The 16,501-nt window shown below is 50.3% G+C and overlaps 1 protein-coding gene across 10 annotated transcripts in view; it reads right to left on the bottom strand.

Annotated features, from left to right (window-relative positions):
- The window catches only part of tjp2a (tight junction protein 2a (zona occludens 2)), a 33,441-nt gene that overhangs the window by 1,760 nt on the left and 15,180 nt on the right, over positions 1-16,501 (bottom strand). For 5 of the 10 annotated variants that reach the window (XM_084486736.1, XM_084486738.1, XM_084486730.1 and 2 more), the window contains 21 exons: positions 16,039-16,163; positions 15,355-15,457; positions 14,171-14,927; positions 13,670-13,773; positions 13,384-13,537; positions 11,309-11,420; positions 10,718-10,848; positions 10,393-10,477; positions 10,003-10,153; positions 8,311-8,419; positions 7,202-7,421; positions 6,509-6,696; positions 5,944-6,039; positions 5,576-5,655; positions 5,033-5,243; positions 4,586-4,686; positions 4,078-4,305; positions 3,144-3,248; positions 2,208-2,420; positions 840-917; positions 208-293 (listed from right to left, as the gene is read on the bottom strand). In XM_084486736.1, coding sequence (XP_084342862.1) covers positions 208-293; positions 840-917; positions 2,208-2,420; positions 3,144-3,248; positions 4,078-4,305; positions 4,586-4,686; positions 5,033-5,243; positions 5,576-5,655; positions 5,944-6,039; positions 6,509-6,696; positions 7,202-7,421; positions 8,311-8,419; positions 10,003-10,153; positions 10,393-10,477; positions 10,718-10,848; positions 11,309-11,420; positions 13,384-13,537; positions 13,670-13,773; positions 14,171-14,927; positions 15,355-15,457; positions 16,039-16,163 — 3,437 coding nt within the window. Of the gene's footprint in view, positions 1-202; positions 294-839; positions 918-2,207; positions 2,421-3,143; positions 3,249-4,077; positions 4,306-4,585; positions 4,687-5,032; positions 5,244-5,575; positions 5,656-5,943; positions 6,040-6,508; positions 6,697-7,201; positions 7,422-8,310; positions 8,420-10,002; positions 10,154-10,392; positions 10,478-10,717; positions 10,849-11,308; positions 11,421-13,383; positions 13,538-13,669; positions 13,774-14,170; positions 14,928-15,354; positions 15,458-16,038; positions 16,164-16,501 lie in introns of all 10 variants that reach the window. The other 5 variants (XM_084486737.1, XM_084486739.1, XM_084486732.1 and 2 more) reach the window with 2 other exon arrangements.

Raw genomic sequence — 16,501 nt, 5'->3', positions numbered from 1 at the left:
GTGTGTGTCTGTCGGTTAGTGTGTGTGTGTCTGTCCTTACGTGCATGTGTGTGTGTGTGTGTGTTTGTTTTTGTGTGTGCTGGTCTGCGTAAGTGTGTCTGTGTTGGGAGTGTGTGCATGTGGGCTGGTGTGTGTGTGTGTGTGTGTGTGTGTGTGTGTATCTGTCAGTGCGTGTGCATGCGTGCGTGTGTGTTTGTCTGACCTTACCCGATGGGCTGAGGTCGGTTGGCGTTGGGCTTCGGTGGCTTCATGGGCACGGCGTAGATGTCAGGGTGCTTCTGGGCGATCTCCAGCTGAACCACACAGAGGGGAGGAGTCAGGACACACACACACACACACACACACACACACACACACACACACACACACACACAGTCTGGTACTCTGCATGACAATAGCCTGGCTGCCCCTGAGCGGACTGGTCAGAGGACGAGGTGGAGCGCCCACCAGCAGAGCCTTTTGGCTCTGCGTTGCAGACCAGGGACACTTGTATTGTTTACTGGGAGCTGGGCCGTCTCCATTCAGACGGCCCCCTTCCTCACACTGTGCGTCTCCAGAGAAACAGGGACGGTTTGCTGTGGCGTAAACAGGGAGGAAACGATGATCCAGCCAGCTTTTCGGATTTCTTGAGAACACAACGAGATATATAACGACGCACAAAGAGACGCATGTTGTATTTGCATGTGATTGAAGCAGTTGTTTAGTTTTACTGCATGCACTACTCATTTATATTTATACCCGACTGCCAGTAGGCGTACTGGTACTTGTCTGCCAGCAGTCCTTGAGTTGCGGCTGTATATCTTAACCCCCAGACCCAGTGTATATTCCTCCTGACTCACCCGAGCGTTCTCTGCCTCCTGCAGCTCCAGCAGTCTCTGGGCTTTGGCCAGGTGGTCCATCTTCTCGAACGCCTTCACCTTCACACACACACACACACACACACTTGCGTTAGTCAGCGGTCACCGGTTGAAGAGAGGATGTACACACTACCGGGTGCGTCGCTGTTCAGAAGATAACGCAGGGTGTCTCGCGTCATCTTCCGATAACGGTGCACCTGGGAGTGGATCGCACCGTGGACACTCAATATTTATGTGGGTGTGGATTCATATTTAATGGACTGGGAGATTCTGTCGAAGAGATTCTGGATAAAACTGTCAAAATTCTTGGCTCACACGATATGTTGTGCTCCTGGAGAAAAATGGTCTGGAATAATATATCTGGTGAAGTCTGATGAATAATAAGTTACTCTAGTGAATAGGGGAGATGTGAGCAGGGACCTGGCAACGGAAAAGCTGTCAAAACAATGTCAAGAGTCTGGTCGGCCGAAATACCGTAAACTACGCGTAGACTATTAGCAGAACAACTTTTATACTGCATATGTACGCACAAGCAGGCTTTGTGAGCTCAAAGAAAGCGCACAAAGTGTGAGTGTCACACTCGTATTCAGATATATTCATGGATTTAAGCAACTTCCCTTGCAGATTACAAACGTTACCTAACAGGGTTATTTTAGCTAACGACGGCCAGCTGATGTGAGTTGAGGCCATGTTGCTGTAAGTTAAGAACAATGATGAGACTCTAGTTGTGTTTTGAAATTAATGCAATGCTATTTTCACTGGCCGTGATATAAACAATTACATGAGACAGCAATGTTGGACAAAATGGACGTCAACAGGGCGGTTGGATTAGATGATGAGATGCAGCCGGTGCGAACACCATGACGACGGTGAAGTCAAGACGATGGTTTTAAACGAACAGGGTGACGACGGACTGAACACACGCGAAGCGATCGTTTACCTGTCCACCGTATTTCTATGTTTGGGAATTAGAAGCACCCGGAGAAAATGGAACGAAGAGAGAGAGAAGAAAATGGAAGAAGAGACAGAAGGAGGAATCAAACGCCTGCAAAGTCCCGTAAACAAAATGCACGCTCGGAGGAAGTCTTTGCTTACGATCAGGTCGTAAAAAAAAAAGATAAAATAGAAAAACAGGAATATATTTAAAACTAGAAATACAAGAGAAAAGGACTAAATAATGATAAAAAAAAAACTAAGATATCTGATTTAGTTAAAACTGAGAACAGACAGGAAAGAAGAAGGAAAAAATAATAATATATATATATATATATATATATATACAGTATATATATAAAATCTAAAAGCACACAGAACACAGTGAATGGAGCCGAGGCGTGAGGAGGCGCTGACCTTCCCCATGAAGGAGCGGCTGGCGGGGTCCTCCTCCTCGCGGGCCGGCTCCTCGGCTGCTCGCTCCTGGCCGGGCCGCGGCCCGTAGGAGGGCTTGAGGGCCACGGGCGGGGGCAGGGGCCGGCTGGCCCCCGGGGCCTCGCTGCTCAGCGTGCTGCTGGAGTGCGAGTCGTAGCCGCGCGACGACTCGGTGCGGCTCTGGATGCGCACCTGCTGGGGGGGGACAAGGGGACGGGGACGGGACAGATGGACGGGGGGGACGGGGGGGACGTTATGGAGGAGATCTGTGTGTCATACTGTAGGTTATGTACATACATGATATCATAGAAATGTTAGCTCTGTAATATTATACATGGTATATACATATTATAGGTTATTATACCAATGACATATGTACGTTATATTATGTAAATGTTATTTTCTTTTTAACTTACGTGCATAATATCATACATGTTATATTCACAGGTTCAACAATTACATATGTATATAATAACTTAGTTATTATAACTTATGTATATAATTTGATATAAAGGTGATTGTTATTATAACTTATGTATATAATATTTTACATGTTATGTAATAATCATACATCAGCTAAGGCCTACGATAGCAGAAATACGACCAGAGGCTTGGAAGTAGAGCGGGATGCTATAAAAAAAAAACTATATTGTATTTATAAAAAAATGAAATAATGTGTACCAAAAATAAAATAAAATATAGGCCTATATATATTAAAGTCACAGGAGGAAGAATTTGAAAAGTAGTCGCAATCTGAGTAAAAAATACATTCATAATATATTGAAACATGTACAACACATATGGAAACATATATACACATATGTATATATGTATATATATATATGTGCATCATATATGGCCGATGTGAGCCCAGTGAATGAAGCAGACCCTTGGGGTCCAGCCTGGTCTAGACCTCACCTTGGGGGGCTCAGGGACAAAGGAGGGGGGGGGGCTGGGGTCTTGGGTCAGGGCCTCCCGGCTGCCTGACCTCCTCATCCGAGCCCTGGGCTCAGGGTGAGACTTCTACACACACACACACACACACACACACACACACACACACAGGGAGAACAACACACACACAACAGGGAGCACCACACACACACACACACACACACACACACACACACACACACACACACACAACAGGGAGCACCACACACACACACACAGGGAGAACAACACACACACACACACACACACACACACACCACACACACACACACACACACACACACACACACACACACAAGGAGAACAACACACACACACACACACACACACACACACACGGAGAACAACACACATACACACACACACACACACACACACGCACAGTGACGATAAGTGTTAGGAGTGACGGACACACGCCGTCTACATGACGCTCACAGGTCAGATCACAGAGACCCAACATATGGAAGCTGAGCTTAACATTGCGATGCTTCTGTCTTAAAGCTGGGGTAGGCCATATGGAGAAACAGCAAGAGGTTGAGCTTGAGTCCTAGCCCTGCCTTCAGACCCCCCTCCGAAGCCTCCCCCCCCCCCCCAAAAACATGTGACTAGCTGGCTGGCTTTAGCAGTAGGTCTGCCCTAGCCCCTGTGGAAGATTCCGGTCATGCGTGGGCATTGTTCATTTAGGCTGATGGAAATGAGTGGAAGCGCTTATGAAACAGCCACAAATACCAGATTAATCTCTTATTTTCTCTTTTTTTTTTGTCAGAACATTTGATTTATTGATTGCTGCCGCGATGTCAATAGAATTTCATCAAAAAAAAAAAACTTAAAAAATTGGCCTACCCCAGCTTTAAGTGAGGGTGTAAGTGTGAGCGCCCGACCCTCCCGACCCCCTCACCTCGTCGGGCAGCACGGGCTCCGAGGAGCGTCCGATGGCGGAGACGGGCTGGGGCTCCAGCTCCAGCGTCTCGTCCAGCTCGTTGTCCGTGTAGGCTCCGCCCTCGTCGGCCGTGTCCTCGTAGTCGCTGGTCATGCGGCTGTCCATGCTCAGGTAGTCCACGCTCATCACCGACAGGTAGGACATGCGGTCGTCGTGGACGTCCAGGTCCTCCTCCGAACCGTCCAGCTGTTGGGAGGGCGAGAGGATATGAACCCCGGTTTTAAAGCGGCACTATATGCGGTTTTCCATCAGCACCCTCTAGTGGCCTGCGTTGTTCCTACAACTGTCATATGGAGAAAAAAAAAAACGACGACACTTTGGAATGAAAGTCAAGACTTTCGTTATGGACTAGGGAAACGGAATTTGTCGCGGGTAACGTCGGAGCGTTTTTTTTATCATGGCCTTGTCAAAACCCTGAAGTCGTTATTTTTCTTTGCACTTGATTCCACAGCTCAGACGGCCTCACCTTGCCCTCACACACCCACACGGCCCTCTGCTGCTGCTCCCGGATGGAGTCCTTCACACTGCCGTACCAGGCGTCGTTAGCAGAGTTCAGGTCGATGGTTGCTGGGAGACAAACGGCACAAAACAAGAGCTCACGGTTCGGTTGAAATGGACAAATAGAGCCGAGGTCTAATAGTGTTCACGGCAGTTCTTTGAGTACAACAGTGGTAGTCCGGAGGAAACACATAGACAGACGGACGGACGGACGGACAAAGAGACAGAGCACAGACAGACAGACAGACAGACAGACAGACAGCCAGACAAACACACAGCCAGCCAGACAAACACACAGCCAGCCAGACATACAGCCAGCCAGACACACAGCCAGTCAGCAAGACATTCAGATAGATGGAGCACAGCCAGACAAACAGCCAGCCAGACAGCCACACAGACAGGCAGGCAGACTCACAGGTGAAGAGGTGCGAGCAGGTCTTCCTCAGCTTGACCGCCTGCTCGTACAGCTTGCGCGCGCTGCGGTTGGAGCCGGGCACCAGGCGGTTGCGCATGGCCTTGACGCCCTGCTTGCTGTCCGGGTTGAGGAACACCACGATGGGGTACCACTGGGTGTAGTTCAGGGTGTCCACCGCCTTGGGCGTGACGTCCAGCAGGGCGTGCAGGTCCTGGAGAGCCAAGAAGAGCCGTCTCACTTATACTCAGTGGGTTTGACGTGTCGTGTCCCAGACTCATTAAGGTTTTTTAGGGGCTGTGTGTGTGTGTGTGTGATTATGTCATTATCTCGGACGGAGCTGTTCAATTCTGAATGTATGTTTGTACGTTATCATGTGTGTGTTTGTCACGGTGCGTTATGAGCACGCATGGGCTGGGCACCTTAAGGGTGGAGGACACTTCAATGCAATAAAATTAAATCAATCAATCTAGTCAAATCAATCAATATTCATCTCACCCCACAATCTTATTTCAAAACATTTTCTGGAGATTTATGGTAGTATACCTGTTCAATGAGCTGTCGAATTGTGTTGAGTCTGACCACGCCTGAAGACTTCTCACTGCCTGCGTCCTTGGGTTCGGTCTCTAAAAGGAGAGTGAAATTATGCCCATTTTTAGAATTGACCTTATTCTCCGGGGGCAGGCTTCATTCTTCAGGCTGTGGGTTCCCTGCAGCGATGAGCCATTAGCAAAAAGAGCGATCTCAAAGCAGCAGCCGCAGGAACTGGGCCGAGGGCGTACGAGGTGAACATTTGATTAAGTTCTACCATGTAAAAAAGTTTACCGACATGTCTACATAATGACTCAAATCCCAACCCTGCAGGGCAAACAAGTATCCTAGTGTAGTACCAGAGTATTACATCCAATACTTACTGGCGACGACAAATTCGTTGGGCAGGTCGTTGCCCAGCTTGTCGTTGGCGGCGTCTGCGATGGGTCCGAACAGAACCACGGGCCTCCTGAACCCAGCTGTGTACAACACACACACAAACACGGAGGGACCCCGCAGAGATCAGGGCATGGCCTCAGCAACCCAAGCACATATAGACGGATGATGATGAGTGGTTACACAGTAGCGTAGTGGATGGATTGATCCTGCTCCAAATGTTGACGCTAATGCAAAGAACATTTTTTTAGAAATAGAATAAAAAATATGGACTGAAATTGCCCTCTTTGGGTTAAATTGACACTATCCACGAGTCCCCCGTTATCAGCCATTTTGGGTTAACGGTCAACCTCCGATCAAAAGTTCTGGCTACAACCCCGCCCCCCCTCCTCCTCAACTCCGATTGGAAGGGTAGCGACTGGAGACAGCGAGAGGCAAACCAAACGTAAACAAGTGTCCAGAAAACAGAAAGAAAGAATTGTCCCTCTCTGTACGTGCTAGAGGGCGGGACTCAGCCCGGTGCAGTGCGCAGGGCGTGGTCCGCCCGGGTACCTTCTCGCAGCACCACCCGCTCGTAGGCGGGGAAGCGGGTGGAGACGGGCGCGGCGCTCAGGTCCTCCCGGCTCTTGCGGAGGTCCTTCTTCTTGGCCGCCCTCTGACCCCGCAGCCTCCAGAAGTCCCCGCGGTCCGTGCCGGCGGCGGCCCGCTGGGCGTTCTGCACGTTGGACATCTGCTCCGCCCTGTGGACGTCCCGTACAGGGTGTCAGCGTATCAACAAGGGGGGGGGGGGGGGGGGAAAGTCTGCCCTTCCCTGTGCCTTAGTGACATCACAAGTGGTCCACCTAGACGGCCCCTTTAAAAAAGGCAAACTACATTATTGGCTGCAGCGCAAAACTAAAGCCGGCATTGCTCTCGACGGATACACACCCAGCGTCGACTTAAGACCACGTGCCCCACTGTCGTTTTGGAGCTACGGTAACACCCACGCAACACCCCTGCCTGTCAATCAACGGTGCACGTGACTGACAGGTAGAATGGATTCCCCCCCCCCCCTGCCCCCGAAACCAATTAGGGAAGAGCGGCCCCTAAGGATCAGACACCCCCCCCCCCTCCTTCACAGAGTAGTTCCCCTCGCTGACGGTTGTCAGCGAGGGGAACTACTCTGTGAAGGGGGGGTGGGGGGTGTCTGATCTTCACTGGAGAGGAGGCGGAGCTCCGACGGAGGACGACCACCCCCCCCCCTACCTGCTCTTGTTGGGGATGACGCCCTTCTCCAGCAGCTGGTTCTCCTTGTCCGTGCGGATGGCCAGCCAGTTGCCCAGCTTGCCGTCGTACAGCGTGTCCGTCACCTTGAAGATCTGGCCGCGGGAGAAGGCCAGGCTCTGCGGCGCCTCCTTCTCGTACTCAAAGTGGGTGCGGATGAAGAAGGAGTCGCCGCGGCCCGACATCAGGATGTCCTTGTACACTGGGGGGGGGGGGGGGGGGGAGCACAGCAGCACACGGGGGTCATCTGCCGTCCTATTGGTTATGATAGCTGTCAGTCATCGAATCAGACCCGCCCCCCCCCCCCATGTGAGATGAACGGTTTGTGATTGGTTTGGCTGAGAAGTCAGTCTGAACGGGGGGGGGGGTGGGGGGGCGGGGGTCAGACCACCTGCCAGAGCAGTTAAAACTGGAGCTCGCAGATTTGTCTGCGAGCTGCCTGTCGCAGTTTACACCTGTACTTAATTCCTTAAGCGACAGTGTGTGTGTGCTGCCAGGGCACTCTGACGCACCTGTGGGTGCTGCATTAAGGGTGCTACACCCCCCCCCCCTCCGATCCGCTTTAATAGATCTATGCTCAGGTGAAAACAAAGAACCAACACAAATCTGTTCATTAACACCCCCAAGCACAGACAGACACATGCACCGTTGTGTGCTACTGCTATATTTATTTGGACGCTGGTCCAAAAGGAGCGTTAAAGCAGCAGTAAAGGAGCACTCTTTAACTGAGTTAAAGCAGCAGTAAGGAGCACTCTTTAACTGAGTTAACGCAGCAGTAAAGGAGCACTCTTTAACTGAGTTAACGCAGCAGTAAAGGAGCACTCTTTAACTTAGTTAAAGCAGCAGTAAAGGAGCACTCTTTAACTTAGTTAAAGCAGCAGTAAAGGAGCACTCCAGCAGGGCTGAGTTAAAGAGTGCTCTTTTACTGCTGCTTTAACTCAGTTAGAGAGTGCTCTTTTACTGCTGCTTTACTGCTCCCTGAACTCAACGGGGTTGAGATAAAGAGCTCCTTTGGACCAGCTTAAGCTTAGAGTCCCGGCCGGTATGGGACATCCCGCTGTGCTGTGCTGGCCCCCGTCCTGAGTGCTCACCCTCTGGTTTGCTCTGGGCCAGGATGGTGACGTCCTCCCCCTTAGGAACCTCAAGGAGGTACAGCACCGCGTCCTCCCGCACCATGCCGCGGAAGTCCATGTTGTTCACCTGACACACACACACACACACACACACACACACACACACACACACACACACACACACACACACACACACACACACACACACACACACACACACACACACACACACACACACACACACACACACACGATTATGTAAGCATCTCATGTTTCGTATCTGTCAAATATGGACTATTGTGTCCCGCTCTCGGTTTATTTCTCAATTAACCAGTCAAGGACTTTGTGAGGGATAATGTGCTTTTGTGGAACGCTCAAGCAGGGGCTTCAAGAACACAGGAGATGGTAGAAACTCTGGTGTAATAAACGAATAGCCCACACATCGCAATGACTTTATATTGTACCCTGTCAGAGAGTTTGAAGTAATTAAGAAATGCAAGTAAGTAAGAAATGCAAGTATATGTAGGCTGAAAAAGGGTCACGAATTGTAATGTTATTATGTTATATTATCTGCCGAAACTGCCATTTCTGTTGTCTCTGACTTCCTATGAGCTGTACACCAGTTAACATTCCCCAGTCCCTTACTTCCTATGAGCTTTGTTCACAAGTTAACATTCAGAACATAAGAATCAGAACATGACCAGAAACACCAAACAACCGCTATCTTTCTCTAATTCATCACAGTACATCACACAATATATCAAAAGACATGACCATGACCCATCATTGGCTGGTAACATACAGAAAGGGGCAACCCCCCTGATTCCCATTGGTGATTCAAACAAGCAAATCACAAACCAGCTTCACCCTCTCTAGTCTGAATAATTTGAAGCGTGTGCCAATGTTACCTGGGTAACATTGGCTTACTGATCTATTGTTGGACTGTGAGACAAACAAAGGTCCATTTGGTGCAAATAGCAACCCCCTCAGTTTCTCCACTGATCAATTACTTTAACAACAATAGGGGGTTAGAGAACAAGGTCCGGCAGGGATGAGGCTAAAAACAGGATAGAGGTAAATCCAAATGAATTGTTTAATCAACTCATCAAGTGTAATGGGGGGAAAGAGACGGCTGTTTGGCGGGGAGGGGGCTAAAAAAGGTGAGGGCGAAACATAATAACAATCAACTAAAAGTGGGGGTCGGAGACGGCGATTTGGTCGGGACAGGTCTGAGGGCAGGGTGAAGATGTAATCATATTAACCTTTTGATCAGTCAATAGGGCGGGTCCGAGAAAGGGTTTTGGCCGGGAGGGGCTTGAGGGCAGGGAAAAGGTGTCATCAACTAACAGTGGGGGTCAGAGACAGGACTCTGGCAGCGAGGGGGATGTAAACAGAACGAGGCCAGACAATATCCAAGCGTTTAGAGATGAATACATTCCTCAACACGTTCTATTTCCGCCTTCCTGTTTACGACTCCACCTCTAATTCCTTAAGCCACTGGTGCCCGCGGCTGCTGCCAAGGCGCGGTGACGCACCTGTTGTCTGCGTTCAGGGTCCAAACTGAGCCCAGGGCTCTTGTCAAAGCAATGTGCCCAACGTGTAAGGAAAACACTTGATTAGGAAGTCTCTCTGTCAGGGTTTCGTCTACCCCAAGGGCTCTGCAGTCTCTCTCTCTCTCTCTCTCTCTCTCTCTACCTCTCTCTCTCCTACCTTCATGATCTGGTCTCCGGTCTGGAGCCCCTCCTTCTCGGCGGCGCTGTCCTCCTGGACGCCGGCGATAAAGATGCCCACGTCGTTGCCCCCCGCCAGCCGCAGACCCACGCTGTCGCCCTTCTGGAAGCGCACCATCACCGTGTTGGGCCTGCACGCACACACACACAAAATTGTAATCAAAATATTATAATAATAATTTTACTTCATGTAGCACTCTTCACTCTCACAGTGCTGTACAGTACAATATGTAGAACAATAATAACTTGGAAATTGACAGAATGCATTTCTGTAAAAAGTTTTGAGGGCAGTTTAATAAGTTACTAATAATGGGGCAGATGCTTCCGATCACACCAGGATGTGTCAGGGATATGCATGACTGGTACACACCCATATATTTCCTGGTCCTCTGCGCTTGGCTTGAGCGGCAACTTGGGCGGACCATGAAGCTTGGACGTTACCCTGGCAACCGGCACTAGGGGGGGGGGGGAGGACACACACACACACACACACACAAACACACACACACACAATGAGAAGCCGGTACTTGGGAGGTATTTGTGTGGAATTCACGCACCAAAACAATACTGCATTGACTTAACTCCAAGACAATCAAAAGGGACAAAGTGTTGAACAGGCAGTAATCCTTCACTCTGATATCAAACCACGTCACCTGAAACACAAACAGAGGACGACGCGGCTGTGATCCAGTTACCTGGGGGAGTTTCAGACCTGGGCTCCTCCCTGTCAGCTGCCAAAGGGGGCAGGTCCTCGGCGGACCTATCAGGGGCCCGGAATGGCGTTGGCATGGCGCCCATCTTGGCCAGCCTGCTGGGTGGGTCCTCGCTATAAAAGTGGACGACACGCACACACGCCATCGCAGTGTGTCAAGAGGAGGGCCGGACTCGCTGTGGGCTGACAGCACCTCCTGTGCAACCGCGGTGCTTATCAGCCACGATAGACCGTGGTCAGGTTTATAACGCAGGGCATTTGGCAACACCCTGGGCTTAAAGGAAATGGACTTCTACCCCTGATACATTATTGTATTACTGATGTATTACTGTAGCACTTATGTTCCTGTCCAAGAATCCTCGCTATATATAATATATATATATATAACTCACTTACTACACTCACATGATCTACACATCACTCATAAAGGGGGGGGGGGGGGGTCTGTGAGATGAACCCTAAAGAGATGCGGTGGGGTTGCAACCTGCCCGGCCTGTTGAGCCGGAGTCAGCGCTGGAATGCGCCGGTGAATGTGGGCGTGGCCCTCTCCCAGCGCCCCCCGGTGTCGGTTTACCTGGTCTTGTCTCGGAGCCTCTCATTGGACGAGTGAGAGGAGAGATCTGAGTGGTGGGCCCGCCGGTCCTCCTGTGGGGAGTAGGAGTGGTAGGACTCTATCTCAGAGATATCTGGCAGAGGAGGAGGAGGAGGAGGAGGAGGAGCACAACAGAAGCCGTTATCACCCACACCGAGACGCGTTCCGACCCGTCGGGAACTGTTCTGCACTAGCCTCGGTCTTCATTTATTGTGATGAATATATGAATACATGAATATGCTCCGATGAGTAAAACCCAGGGGCCCTCTGGGTTGACATGAAGCCGTGTGTGAGCGCACCCGAGAAGAGCAGCAAGCAAAGTTATGAGGAAACTATGTACTTGTACTAGCTAAAAATAGAGAGATATATTATGGTATATAAATATTTATGAGTACTGAAAAAGTTCTTGCTAAATATACTTTACACTAGAGATTATTGTGTAATCTCTAGTGTAAATCTACACTAGAGATTTACAAACACCCTCCCTAGAAACTGCACCCAAATATATATACATACACGTCTAAAGAGACATATTCATTGCCATGAGCTCATGTTTCTGTGTGACGTTCATAAACCGGTCGATCCAGTCTGTAAACTTTGCCTCCTAAAGCCTTGGTTTCCGTATCGTCAACAAACCTTCTCAGTATTTGTGTTTTGTACATATTAACCAACCATGTTAATACATATAAATGTATCAATTATTATGATATAGTGTGGTTAACTACTTAACCACACTATAAGAGCCGGTCCATTCAGTTCTGCTGGTTTTGTACGTCCTAAAGCTGTTACCAGGTACTGTACTTTTAGAAGTGATTAAGTCCTTTCAAACTAAGTCAAAGTTCTGATCAAGGATGGCGTCTCACTGGAACCCACGCCACGTTGAACCCTGCATGTGTTTTTGGTTTTGCTGAGGAAGAGGAAGTCCGCTGCTTATATTTGCATTCTTGGGAAAGGATATGAGATGTGTATCTGGCTACGCAAGACACACTTATCAGTTCCAAGAGCAAACTCCAGCCTATTTGGAATCAGCGATGTTTATTAACCTGATTAACGCGCGATCATAAACGACGTGTTGGCGATGGCGATTACATGTGATTACCCACAATGCCGAGCCTGACAATCCTACCACTTTCCAAGAATTGTGAGAACGTAATCTACGGTTGTTTTGTTCCTAATGCGAACATTAAAATCGGATTGGATTTGAAGTAACAAAGAATTTCTGCTCTGCAATGTTCGGTGATTCTGTATTTTCTGTACAGTAGTTGCAGTTGACCTGGCTTTAAGTCTGATCTGATTAATCCCCACCGACACAAGAGTCCATCCCGGCTCACACAGCGCGCTGGCCCTGTTGTCCCCGGCTGTGGGGGATGTGTTGGGGCCAAACCAAATGACTTTCTGTCATATCCAATAGCTGGATTATAATGGGAGGGATTAGGTCCCCTGGCCAAAAGCATGTCACCGTGCTCGCTGGCGTACCACAACACACACACAGTCACACAAATACACACACACACACACACACACGTCAAAGTAGGTCACAAGTCTCTGGGGGGCGTGTTCTAACAGCCCAGAGCAGAGGCCCCGACCAATCAGGGAACAGCATGGTTTCATGTGACTTCACAAAAAAAGAAAAGAGGAAAAGCAAATAATGAGTAGCGTTGCAGGTGAATCTTTTTTTCTTTTTATATGATTTCGGTTGCCGGGTGAATACTTTTCATTAGACAGATTTCTACATGGATATGATATTGATGTGGAACATGCGTTTATTATCTACATGTTAGTGAATTCACAGTGACCAGGTTTTTTTTGTGCAGGGTTGCGTGTATAGAAGAATTATGGAGGGTGAGTTATGTGGATAAAATGGATTTTATTTTCCCAAATGCAAAACAGGGGTGAAGTATCAACAACAAAATACAGCGACCACAACAGCACAGAACACAGAGATCACAGGTATATATATTCCACCGGTATGAGGCCATATCCTATCAGATCTTATCAGTGGATGCTCCGTTAAACTGGATAGGTGCGGCTGCCTTTGAGTTTGTAGGGGATCTCACCATCGAGCTCCGAGTCGCTGTCGGCCATCGCCGGGATTCGAACCAGCACCTGGCTTCTGTCTCTCTGCACCACCAGCTGCAGCTTCCCGCGCGACTTCTCGATGAGCTTCCCGGCATCGCTTAGCGACAGGTTCTCCGTTACCGTGCCGTTGATCTGAGGACGGGAAAATTAGAAAGCAGCCGTCGTTTTCATCGGACATCAATGCCATTAATAAGAATAAAAATGGTAGCACGTGTGTGCGAGTGTTACAGAACTAATTCATGAAATGTGACCTTTGACCCTGACCTTGAGGATGATGTCTCCTTCTTTGAGGTTCCCGTCCTTGCTAGCGAGGCCGGTGCTGGTCATCTCCTTGATGAAGAGCTGGCTGCCCAGACGCAGGCCGTACTCTGGAGGCCAGGAAGGACAGGTGTGAGTCTCAGGGGACATTCAACACACAACTAATTAAGTGCCCCCAACGAGTGATTTAGTCGGTGGAATATATTTAAAATGCTCATGAGGTTTTATTAATGTTTCATACAATCTGGTCTCTTTTAGAGGTGTGACATTTGAATGGACGTCTCGTCAATTACTTGAAATGTACAGGCGCTGAAAGGCGAGTGCTCCCCCATATGACTCATTTATCCCATTTTTATATATATATATTTTCTAAGTGAACGTGAGTGTGTCATTAGGTTCTCCGGGCAGTTTTGAGAAAAGAGTGTATGATTGTGTGTGTGCGTGTATGTGTGTGCATGTATGTGTGTCGGTGTGTGCGTGCTTGTGTACACGTGCGCGCGCGCTGACCTTCGTTGGGCCGGTTCTTGAGCAGCAGCACGCTGACCGGCTTCTCCAGGGGCTCCATGTCCCGGAAGGCCGGGCGGGGCAGGGGGATGCTCAGGGCCGGCGGGGGCGACGGCGAGCGGTCCAGGCGGTCCCGGCTGCCGCCGCGCCTCATGGGCTCCTCGTGCTTGCGCGGCGCGTAGTGGTCCCGGTCGCTGCGGTCGCTGGGGGCCCGGGGCCGGTTGCGCTCGTAGCTGGGGTCCCGGGACCTCCGTCCGGGGCTGTCGCCCTGGTAGCGGCGGTCGGGGCTTTGCTCGCGGTCCAGCGTGCGCTCGCTGCGGTAGCGGCGGTCGGGGCTGTACTCGCGCTCCAGGGCGTGGTCGCTGCGGTAGCGGCGGTCGGGGCTGCGCTCGCGGCGGTCCGGGCTGCGCTCGTGCTCCAGCACGCGGCCCCTGCTGCCGTCCCGGCGGTAGTTGCGGTCGGGGCTCAGGTCGCGGTCGGCGCTGCGCCCGCGTTCGCCGCCGCCGCCGCCGCCGCCGCGCTCGTAGTCCCTGTTGTTGTCGTAGTCGCGCTCCCGCGTCTGGTAGCCCGAGTCCGTGTAGCCGCCGCCCGTGCCGCGCTCCTTCTCCGGGCTGTGGTCCCGCGGACCCCCGCTGTACACGCTGCGGCGGTCCGGGTCGTAGTTGTAGTCGTCGTTGTAGTCGTTGTGGAAGACGCGGTCGTCCGGGGAGGGCGGGCGGTTCCCGGAGGAGACCGGGATGGTCCTGGGACGCTTCACCGTCTGGGGGGTGGGGGAGGACAATGTTATGGTACCAGATCTCCATGGAGACGAACGCAGTATGATGATGATAAAGCATGGTCCTATTGACAAGGGGCCTGGTGTCTCATATCACTGACTCATCACAACAACTTGGTATTTTTGAGATGTTGAATTTCATTTGAGCATTTGTTAACTATGCAGTGCACAGCTCAGTTAACCGATACCTCAAATACGAAATCTGTAAAATTCCTTCCCTATCTTTAGATAAAAATACTTTAACTTCTTACAGCCTTCAAATCCAGGCAAATGGTTTCAGTTTCATCCAGTTTCACCACAGTACAAATTCTTGACCCTATCTTTGATCGTCATATCATCATCTTGATAATCCCCGAAACGACTGGACACAGTGTCTGTTTTGATAGGAAACAAAGTCCCGGGTAATACTCACAATCTTTGCCACTTTCCCACACTTCCTGAGGGTCTGCACAGCGAAGGAGTGCACCACTCCGTCCATGGGGATGGCGTTCACCTGAACCACTCTGTCCTTCTCACTGGAAAACACACACACAAGCTCCTGGTCAGATTACACACTGGTCAACAGATTTCTCGCAGAGCGACTGGTGTTGACAACGACAACCGATGCAGATAAATGATGCTGAGGCTGCACATTTCACTGCATTCACTTCAGCGTCTTTGTCCTTCTTATCGTGTGTATTTCTGTTACAAAAGGTTAAAAAAGGTGCTGTAGGCAAGATTCTAAAGCTATTATTTGAGTGTAATTTGTTGCTAGAAATGGTATAAGCATCCCTCAGTTATTAAAGCGGGAAATGCGCAAATATCTGTTTGGAGGTGACTGCGCCTGTCTCTCTATGAGTTCAGATTGCAGACCACACCCGGCTCACGATTGACCAATTAGGGCATCTCTTCTGGGATTGGTTCAGCGCATCCATCTGGCCTGTCAATCACAGCACCAAACCAGAGGGAGATTACTTTTTCGGGGGTTTTCAAGTTCCAAAATCCTGCTCTTTTCTGCTCTCCCTCTGTGAACTCTCCTTACCTTCACCGACCTGAGCTCCAGACCCTTCTGGGTCTAAAGGAACGCTCTGAGAGAGACCCTGACAGCGGTACTCACAACAGGAGGCCGTCCCCGGGCCCGCCCTTCAGGACGTCCGACACCACGATGGACGTCTCCCCGCTGTCCTCGTTGGGGTTGTCCCGCCCCCCGGAGACGGCGATGCCGAAGCCCATCTTTGAATCCTGCGGGCGTCAACACAATGACGTCATCAGGACCTCCCCTTGTGTGTGTGTGTGGCGTGTGCGTGTGTGTGCTCGTGCGTGCGTGCATCAATCAACGCGAGAGGATGAATGACCTCCGTATTATGGAATAACCCCATCGTTTTAGTCAGCACACTTGAGACACGTCTCGTGTGCGTAGCTTGTGAAAGGTCAAGGCTCCATGTTGTTATCCTCCGCCTAAAGTAATAAACGGACGGAGGGAGGCGGAGAATGAGCGTGAGCTGCCATGCCCAGAGCGTGTGATGACGCCACGTGTGTGCGAGTGTGTCGGGCTAAGACAGAGGCTGCCGTCTGCACGC

Source organism: Micromesistius poutassou (genome assembly GCF_964030765.1).
Source record: "Micromesistius poutassou genome assembly, chromosome: 22".
Taxonomy (NCBI): domain Eukaryota; kingdom Metazoa; phylum Chordata; class Actinopteri; order Gadiformes; family Gadidae; genus Micromesistius; species Micromesistius poutassou.
Note: the sequence above shows the minus strand (reverse complement) of the source record. Positions and strands in the feature narration are given on the sequence as shown.